This window comes from Coregonus lavaretus (genome assembly GCF_964263955.1).
Source record: "Coregonus lavaretus genome assembly, chromosome: 25".
NCBI lineage: Eukaryota > Metazoa > Chordata > Actinopteri > Salmoniformes > Salmonidae > Coregonus > Coregonus lavaretus.
In genome coordinates, this window is record NC_140012.1 from 8,066,805 (window position 1) to 8,076,763 (window position 9,959).

General features: G+C 39.1%; 1 protein-coding gene across 1 annotated transcript; it reads left to right on the plus strand.

The window, feature by feature from the left end:
• The first annotated feature begins 289 nt into the window (after positions 1-289).
• Positions 290-4,088, plus strand: LOC311101019 (homeobox protein Dlx3b-like). Its single transcript, XM_084142027.1, has 3 exons — positions 290-971; positions 1,861-2,045; positions 2,479-4,088. Exons 1-3 carry the CDS (start codon positions 629-631, stop codon positions 2,791-2,793), a joined length of 843 nt encoding a protein of 280 aa, XP_083998153.1. The 5' UTR covers positions 290-628; the 3' UTR covers positions 2,794-4,088.
• Positions 4,089-9,959: the final 5,871 nt, after the last annotated feature.

Below are 9,959 nucleotides of genomic sequence, written 5' to 3' on the forward strand. Positions count from 1 at the left end.
AGCATCTTTGCAACTACTTACTACTTTTTATCTACTTTGCAACTACTTAGCATGTTAGCTTATCCTTCACCTAACACTAACCTTAACCCTTTAACCTAACTCCTAACCCTAAACCTAAATTGTAATTCGTATTATATCATACGAAATGGCTGATGGCCATCCACAAATGAATACATACCATAGGAAAGGTAACATATCATACTAATTGAAGTGTTGTGGATTTACATTTACTATGTTACGTCTATCCCTCAATCCAGGTTGAAAAGACAGACCTGAAATGCCAAAAGACATGCGTGTTTAGGCACTTTAGTCTAAGGGTAGGGTTTATTGAGTGCCACCATTTCGCCTTGAGGGCAAGAGGGAGAGAAAAAAAAAGTATTGACTGGAGCCAATGAGAACGTAGCATCCATCCCAGAACTCTATAATTCAGTTTCACTGGGGTAGAGTGCTACCACAATCGAGTTACTACAGCTAGGAGCGTTTGAGAAGGACTTGCTCTCCAAGGACTTGCGTTTAGGGCGCACTACTGACTACATCTCTTCACTGCGATTTATTTTAACACTACTGCACAAACGTCCTGTGTTTAAGAATTATCGTGGACTCTATTTTCTCTGGAGGGCTGCGACCCATGATGAGCGGACAGACTTATGAGAAGAAGATAGCGAGCATTTTGACCGATCTCCCCGGATCTATGAGTTGCCATCCGAGCTCCAAGGACTCTCCGACTCTTCCCGAGTCCTCAGTCACGGACATGGGCTACTACAGTGGACAAACGGCTCACAGCCATCACGAATATTACCAGAGTCAAACCTACGGGCAACAAATGAATGCATACCATCACCAATTTAATCTGAATGGAATGGGTGGTGCGGGAGTTTATCCCACCAAGTCTGAATACCCTTACACAAATTCCTACAGACAATATGGAAATTACAACAGAGATCATCTGCAGGCTTCACCTCAAAGCTCAGGTAAATACTTAAACATATTTGAATTATTTCTGTGTTACATTTTGTCTCATTTCGAAGTTAACGCTCTGAATGTTTGCCTGTTTCCGTGTATGCGTAAAGAGAGAGAGGAAGAGAGAGAGACGAATAGGCTACATGCATACTATGAAAAAAACATTAGGGTAGTCTCTTGGGTAGTTTTATATTATATAGGCCTGCTCAATTGAGAAATATTTTCATTGGTGTAACCTATATTGGTTGACTATTACAGCTGAAATAAATAGAAGGAGATAGCAAAAACATTGTAAGGGTGAAAAGTAATATTTGTGTTTCAGACATATAATTCATTTCAATTGTTAAATTAATATTTTGTAAAGGTGGGATTTATTACAAGTTCCTAGTAAAACTACAATACTGAAGTTGGAACCATGCTGCTAATTGATGGCCTTTGATGAAGAATAGACAGCTATTGACAGCTAGTCATAAAACGAGTATGGTTAGTAATTGCACTGATAGCAACTGTCTGCGAATCACTGGGCAGATATTTAGGGTTATTATACAAAACATTACATTTACATTTTAGTCATTTAGCAGACGCTCTTATCCAGAGCGACTTACTGTTAGTGAGTGCATATATATTGAGGTTATTATTGCAGGTTGAGCATGATCATTACTTTTTCCATATATTTTTGCATTGCACCACTCATGAAAATATTGCTATTGCCACTTCAGCTAGCCTATAACAATGTAATAAAGATTATAATAATATATTAATTAACACAATAATAACATGACGTTTATCATGATGATGACTTATTATCATTATTATTATTACATTGTTTTGACATTGTTAAATGTTTTTCATAACTGATACTGAGAACTAATGAAACAATTGTTGGTTCTTTCTTTATAGTGAAAGAAGAACCCGAGCCTGAAGTTCGTATGGTGAATGGAAAACCAAAGAAAATCCGCAAGCCGAGAACAATTTACTCCAGCTACCAACTCGCAGCGTTGCAGAGACGTTTTCAGAAAGCGCAGTACCTCGCCCTCCCCGAGAGAGCCGAACTTGCTGCTCAAATGGGACTGACGCAGACACAGGTAAATATCCAGACGATTACACACATTTTAAGTGCAGTCACTCTTAATTCATAATAACTTGCTTTGACTTCCGTAGGTGGTCCTCAAATAGTGAAATGTCTCATATCTGGCATACCTCGCCAAATTAATAATAGGAAGCCGATATGCTGTTTTTCATTGACAAATGTTTGTATTGTCAAAAAGCATTGCTTATTATATTGCATTTGAATATTGGCCACATTTGTTCACACAAAAATGTTGTTGATGTGTGTTCTTGGGCCAGATGTCCTTATAATGTAGGCCTATAAGCCTCAACTTTATATTTAGGCCTAGGCCTACTGATGTAGGCCACCATGATTATTTGACTATTTTAAATGCAGATGTTTCATTGAAAAAATATTTTCCTCTTTTGACATGAAATTTTGACTAACAACGTTAATCTTTTCCCTAACAGGTCAAGATTTGGTTCCAAAACCGGAGGTCCAAATTCAAGAAGCTCTACAAAAACGGCGAGGTTCCCCTTGACCACAGCCCAAACGCCAGCGACTCCATGGCGTGCAACTCCCCGCCATCACCGACGGTCTGGGACAATAACTCTCTCACTACCCCGGCCAGCAGGCCCCAAATCCCGCAGCCACCCCTCAGCTCGTCGCCCCCCTACCTGGAGGATTATAACAACCACTGGTACCAACAGGGATCGCATCTACAGCACCCGGGCGCAGTGCATCACCCAGTAGTACCACAGCAAAGCGTTGGGGCTGCTTATTAACAAAGACTATAAAGTTTTAATACGAGGCCCTTCCAAATCAACTGAACTTTATAGAGCTCTAAAATTATAAACTGGCCGGTTTTGGACGTAGACCTGACAGAGGTGAAACATTGGTTATTTTGGATAATGTTGAGCGCAGTAGGTATTTCCCTGAAACGCTGGGTAAACCAATTTTACTGTAGGCTACCTACCACGGGAATATTTCAAAACTCAGTTTCAAATTCACAAGCACATAAGAGATGTCGAATCACTTGTACCCTATTTAAAGGAAGTCTGGCGTGGTTTTAAATTATTTATCACTTCCATTGTATTTCTTTTTTTCTTTTTGTAAATGACTATGCAAAATCATATTTTAACAAGATCCAAAACACAATCATGAAAAACTGTGCAGTTAATCCATATCATGGTTATGGGTTTGCAGAGCGCACGTCAGAAACTCAGGTCATAATTTATATCGATTTGTAGCCTACAAAATGTCGAAGGCTGTACATAGCTGTTAATAGAAAGCAGAACCACTAAGATCATATTTGTTTGGAATGGAAATACTGCACTGTGGTGCTGCAAACCTTTTTATATTAATGTTGTAATTAGTATGTTTTTATTGTCTTTCTGTCAAAACAAATAAAGGTATCAATTGAAGATTGTTTTTCACTTGTGTAAATTTTCTCCAACGTTTTTACTCACTTTTAATCACATACATGATTTGTTTCCTCTGTATTTGGCTTGTCCAGTCGACAGGAAATATTAGAACAAACATGGCAGCTTAATTCTACATGTATTTGAGATTTGTTGATTGGCTATATCTCGTAAATGTTTCATTTAAATAACAATTTTCTTCATTGCTAAGTGTTGCACCAAATGGCCAACACCAGGAAAGGGTTAAATCTGTCTGTGTGACAGCTTGCCTGCCTCCCTGAAGGTTGATGCAGTCATTATCAGTCCTGGTTTGGTTTTTAGAGCTGCGTGCAAAGAGGCCATAGGAGGCGACAGGCGAGCAGACATGTTTGAGTCGCTTAATTTTATTAGTATTCTGTTGCCAGATAACAAGAAAGAATACAGCCGAGTGATGGGGGGAGTAGCAGAGTTGGGACGTCACTATTATTCGAGTCACAAGCAAGTCTCACAAGGTCCAAGTATCAAGTCGAGTCCCAAGTACAACCGGTCTAGTCTTGAGTCAAGTCCAAGTCGTGCATTCTAAGAGCAAGTCGAGTCGAGTCACAAGTTTTTTCAAGTCAAGTCTCAAGTCAAGTAAAAAAATAAATCTATAAGCTACAGGCAATGACTTGTTCAACTACAAATATTTGTCTATTTATTGAGGAACCAGACAGTCCTTTTCATTATTTATACAACACATTTTGATTATGTAATAATTCATTTTAACAACAAATTCAAAATGCAATCTTCATAATTAAATTATCAATTTCAAGCAATTTTGACATAGCAAAAGACCGGAAGACCTATGCTAGGGTTAGGGCTAGGGATAGGCCACATTGCTGGTGAGCTTGCAAAGTAAACGGTTCATATTCTTGATCACCAAACCATTTTTGGAGCTGCATATTTATTATTATGGCAATCGTCTCTCCCTACAATTTGACATTTGCGCTGCACCCGTTCCTATAGCTGTACAGCAAATCAGCAATCTGTTCACTAGCTCAGTGGTTTTTACACTTTTTGACCCGCAACCACCAAAAAGGAGTGGTTCAAAGCTTGCGTCCCCCGTGCACGCACACGCACGCGCACACAGGGCGAACACGCGCGCACAATCGCTGCTCAAATATAGCCTGTCCTGACAGCCATAAACGATCAAGCATTTTCAAAACACAAGATACAGAAACATAAACTGCGTTTTACACCTGCATTTTGAGCTGAAAGTCATTCGTGTTTGCAGTCAATATCAACTAGGGATATTATGTCACATTGTCACTTCTCTGGAGTTCAGAGCAAGCAGGATCATATAGCCTACCTGTCTGTAGCCTTTTCCTTCCTCACAAATATCGTAATTAATTCGCCAGAATATGTTACATCTTCATCCCATAAGTATTGAAGGTAGTGCGATGTTACAGCTATCTTTAGACATATAGCCAGTACCACCACTGACGTAGGCCTATATAACCCACCCAAACTATCTGAAATATGAAAATGATCAATGAAATCAACAGGAGCCTCATTTATAAACGTTGCATATGCAAAAAAAACATGCGTGAACCAATTTTCATGCAAAAGTTGGCATTTATAAAAACTGAACTTGACGTGAGGATGTGCTTATCCTCTCGCAAACCTTAAACCATGAGTACTCACAGTTTCTAGTGATTGAAGTATTGCATTGCAAGAAGGCGAACAAAAGTAGCCTAGTAGCCTTGTGCAAATGGGGAATATATGATGACACTCTTATTCATAAAAAAAAAAAAACAGGTAGGTCTAGCTAAATGTAATTACAAGGTGCAGTCATCTGCCATTAGTGCATTCTTTGCGTTCTAAAATGATTTGAAATAGGCATATATTTCCTATTATTTATTTCATTTCCATGATCATTGCATAATACAGTCCTCACCTTTTCTGACTGTGATGGTTTCATAGGCTACTCGCAAAATAGCCTATAAGCCTACAACAGGTTTGGATAGACTACCATTCGTCCCATCCCTCATTTAATTGGACCCACTATTTCAAGTAGTCTATTTTGCTCTATGCGATCCTATCCTAAGCGCAGTTTAACCGTAGAACAGACGGTTCACCTTTTCCATTGACGTTTGTAGGCTACGTCTGAGTACTGTAATGTGACATTTCTAGCGTAGGCAATATTTAATTTATGAACATAATACATAATACATATATAATAACCATTGCAGAATAAATTCCTCTCTTATTCTGGCCATGATGAGTTTATAGTAGCCATACACCAAATTACGATGCGCATCTCTCATTTAATTGGGACTGTTAGTTAGGCTATTATAATTTCAAGTTTTTTGCTGTATGCATCTGATAGGGTGCGCGGTTTTTTAAAACATATTTTGCATTGAAGTGTGTAGGCTACCGCTGTAAGTAGGCCCACTGTACATTATTGCATTCAAACGATCTGTTTACAGGTCCACAACAATTTGCAATTGTTTTTGTCTTTCAGAAACGGTCAGATACAGCAAATGTCACTGCAAAAGAAAACATTCTGCCAACACCTCCAAAGACATTTGATCAAGTTCGGCACTGCTATTTCCTTTAGATAGCCTACTGTCTTGGCCTAATTCCAATAATTCCAAACTACACAGCAGCAAATAAGGGCGTTATTGTCACCATAAAGGGTAAAATGATGGGCGTTTTTCAGGCGGAGTTATAATGCTCTTTCACATGTGCACAGTTAGAGGACAGGTCTGATTTATAACGGGAAACATGCCTTTGTATGGAATGTGCCAATTTGAAAAATCTCTATATTTGTGTGTGTGTGCAGTGTTTTCAAAAATGGCGCACACAGATATTTAGTGTTAAGTTTATGCAGCGGTTGTAAATGAGGCCCCAGGTATTGTTGTGGCAATGATGCATCTATAGCAGATTGCTAAATGGTAGGTCTACTTTATATGGATAATATTAACATAGGTAGGCTACTGTTTTTGCCAGGCGAAACCCGAGAAAATTAAACAAGGGCTTTCTGGTTGCTAGTCTGGAGATGTGTGCCCGCCTTTGCGCACCAAAGCTGATGACTGGTCACTGGTCAACAGTCAAGACACGCAATTGTTTGGTTCTGAAGCACAGATTAGATGTTTTTGAAAGAAGAATTTGGTTCAATGCCATAAGCTTATGTTATTGACCAGATCGAACACGCAAAGGTATAAATATAAAATACAAATGGTATATGTAGCCTATAAAATATGTTTTGTGTTCTTTTTCCCCATTCAGTTTCACACTAGCAACCCGCCCAAACCTTCTCAATGCTCTAGCTCACCCAACCTGTGTTGATTGACAGTTTGCTGGTCCAATCAGAGGGCCGAGTGTGCGTTTCACTAGTCAATCTGTTTTTTTTTTGCAAATGCGATACTGTCTCTGGCTGTGTGGAGAGTAATCCACGGAGACTGTGCCACAAAATGAGTGACAAAACGCTACAAAACCTGTCCAGATCATTTCAAGGCATCAGTCTCAAGTCAAAGTCGAGTCCCGAGTCTTGAGGCTACAAGTCCAAGTCAAGTCTCAAGTTATTTTATTTTATATCAAGTCAAATTTGTGACTCAAATCAGACTCGAGTCCAAGTCATGTGACTCGAGTACACAGCGCTGGGGAGTAGTACGGAAGTAAGCCTGTTGCTTCAGGGAATTCAATAAACAGGCACAGTGATTTATTAGACATACAGTGATGATTAAAAACATACAATTACTAAAGGCTGCATACTTCATTATACATTCCAGGCGTGTGTGTGTGTTTGCATTGAATCAGTGCATCAACACAGACCTATAGGCTAATCAACCAATTACATCTTGAATTGTAACATTTTATTTTGAATAAAAAAGTTGAGGACTTTAAATAGTTTACAGTGATGATAATCTCATAAGCAAAATTCAACATCAATCATCACATTTTAAAACATTCACCAATGTAATATATTGATGAGATGTCAAAGGCATTTCCTAACAACTTTTGTGCATTGGGTGAGCTGAAAAGATTAAGTATTTTCCATAAGAAGAATTTGGCTTCATATCATAAACAACGATCATTGGTGCATATATGTTACTCCCAATCGATTTAGGCCTACCTTTCTCCTTCTCTAGACTATTTATTAGTGTTCCTGGCTCTGTTTTTCTTTTCATTTAAATTCGGACACAACCTGCATACCCTTAACACTGGCCACATAACCCCAAGATTATGAAGTATCTTGATAAAATCATACGATATACAAACCACTAATGCTGACCATGGACCACCAACTACATCTAAAAAGTAAAGGTTCCTGGAGGATCCTTTAGGGGTTCTTCAAATTGAAACTGTGCGGGAACCCCTATAAGTTCTTTGAATAACTTTTTTAAAGGGTTCTTCAAAGAACCCCTTTCAATGGATCCTCAAATAACCTTTTGAAGAACCTTTTGGGGTTAATTTTTGAACTATTCCCCCCTCCCCTATTATTATTATTAGTAGTAGTAATACGCTTAACAATAACACAATATTTTAGTTGTCAGTGTTTATTAGATTTTAGTGACAAAGCAGAATAAAAAAATCTAAATATAAGGTAAACTCCCAGCAGAGCCCCAAGTCCAATGGGTATATCCTCTGGCATGTTGATGTTAATGTGTTGATGTTCTCCGTATCCATAGCCAGAATTATTTTGCAGTGCATGGTGATCGAACAGGTTTCCTGTTATATTCATCAGAGGTGTAGGGAGGGTGAAGTCTGTGAATCCAAAAAATAGTAAAAATTATACAGATGATTAACAAAACATGCACACGACAGTATTCATACCTTGGCTTTTGTGGTAAATGTGGATGAATTAAACTATTTTGATGATGGTTTTCAAACACATACCTTGTCCATAATGTAGAGGCCTATGGGATTTCCCTTGAAGAGGTAAGGGAGGAGGATTGTACATGTGATCTGCATAACATACCAATACCAATTGACATACCTTTGTATGCCTCCTCGTCTGTAAACCTGCAGACACAGACACAAAATTGAGCAGTTCAGTCATTTGCACCCAATACAGCTAGACTTCAACATATTCTTATAGCATACATATTCGTACCTCTTTGTTGATTGATATCCATTGAATTGTATCCATTTTCTGTTTTAGAAAGATTTGCACAAATATGAAAAGATAGATGGTATCATCATGAAACAATATCAATTTACATCATACAAGGGACAAACCTTACCTTCAATTGTGGAGATCTTTACATTCTTCAGTTAAGTGCCTGCACCTGCTGTCCTTTCAAATCAAATCCACATGTTTTGTTGGGCAGTTAGGTTCCTGCAAGAACCCCCACCATCTAATGAGGTTCCTCGATGAACCCCACCTCCTATGGGGTTCTTGGAAGAACCTTTTGAGGGCAATTTTCAGCGCCAAGAACCCTAAGGTTCTTCAAAGAACTTTGAGGATCTTAGAAGAACCCTTGTTGAAGCCCACATTTTTTAGAGTGTATCCATTACTGCAATGCATGGGCGCCATTGGGCACAGATATAATTTACGCGTTGATCAAACTCACCCTGTGGAATCCAAAGGGCATAATATAATATTGACTATTCGGAGATTAGACTAAATGTATTTGAATTATGTATTTTATGTAACCTAAGACATCTTGAATGATAGGTTAGGGATATTTTCTCTGCAAGCGACCGCAACAGATGACTATTCAAAGAAATTCAACCTATACATATCTCTGCTATCTTTGACAGCTCAGATATACACATATGACATTCCCTCTGTGCCTCCCTCACCGTGTGTGGCCCATGGTAACGGCTAGCTGCTTACATGTCATCAGGGGATCCATTTCTGCTGAAGACAAATGCACCGGGTGGCTATGGGCTCTGGGCTGGTGTGTGTGGGCTGTAGAGGTCACAAAGGTCTCTATATCATCTCCAAACTTTAGCAAGTGTAAGTGCCCTGGCTGGTCGTGAACTGTTGAACTTGAATGTGATACGGCATGGCAACACATCAGAACAGCCCTAAATAGAGATTGTGCCAAAGATCCTGCGCTCTTCTCCTCCCCTAGCACAGTAACAGTCAACAGCATGGTGTCACAGAGGTCTCTGAGGTTCCGGGGTATGGGTTGAACTGGGGGTTGACATGTAATCAGGATAGCAAATGTAGCCATGGAAAGACTGTTTGCAGCTGTCCCACACGTATTCAAAGCCTCATGCCTCCCCCTTGCATTGGAATCACTCATCAGCGCCATTTTGCTACAAACGTAAATGAAATGAAATGAGAAAGGCATTCTTGACAGCTGTGGACTTGTGAGCCACAGTTCAAATCAAATCAAATCAAATTTTATTGGCCACATGCAACAGGTGTAGACATTACAGTGAAATGCTTACTTACAGCCCTTAACCAACAATGCATTTATTTTTTAATAAAAAAAGTAAAATAAAACAACAAAAAAGTGTTGAGAAAAAAAGAGCAGAGGTAAAATAAAACAGAACAGTCTATGATTAGGGTGGCTGGAGTCTTTGACAATTTTGAGGGCCTTCCTCTGACACCG

Coding starts and splice junctions, on each gene's coding strand:
- LOC311101019 (XM_084142027.1), top strand. CDS start 629: ATGATGAGCGGACAGACTTATGAGAAGAAGATAGCGAGCATTTTGACC. Junction 972..1,860: donor GGCTTCACCTCAAAGCTCAG/GTAAATACTTAA, acceptor CTTTCTTTATAG/TGAAAGAAGAACCCGAGCCT. Junction 2,046..2,478: donor TGGGACTGACGCAGACACAG/GTAAATATCCAG, acceptor TTTCCCTAACAG/GTCAAGATTTGGTTCCAAAA.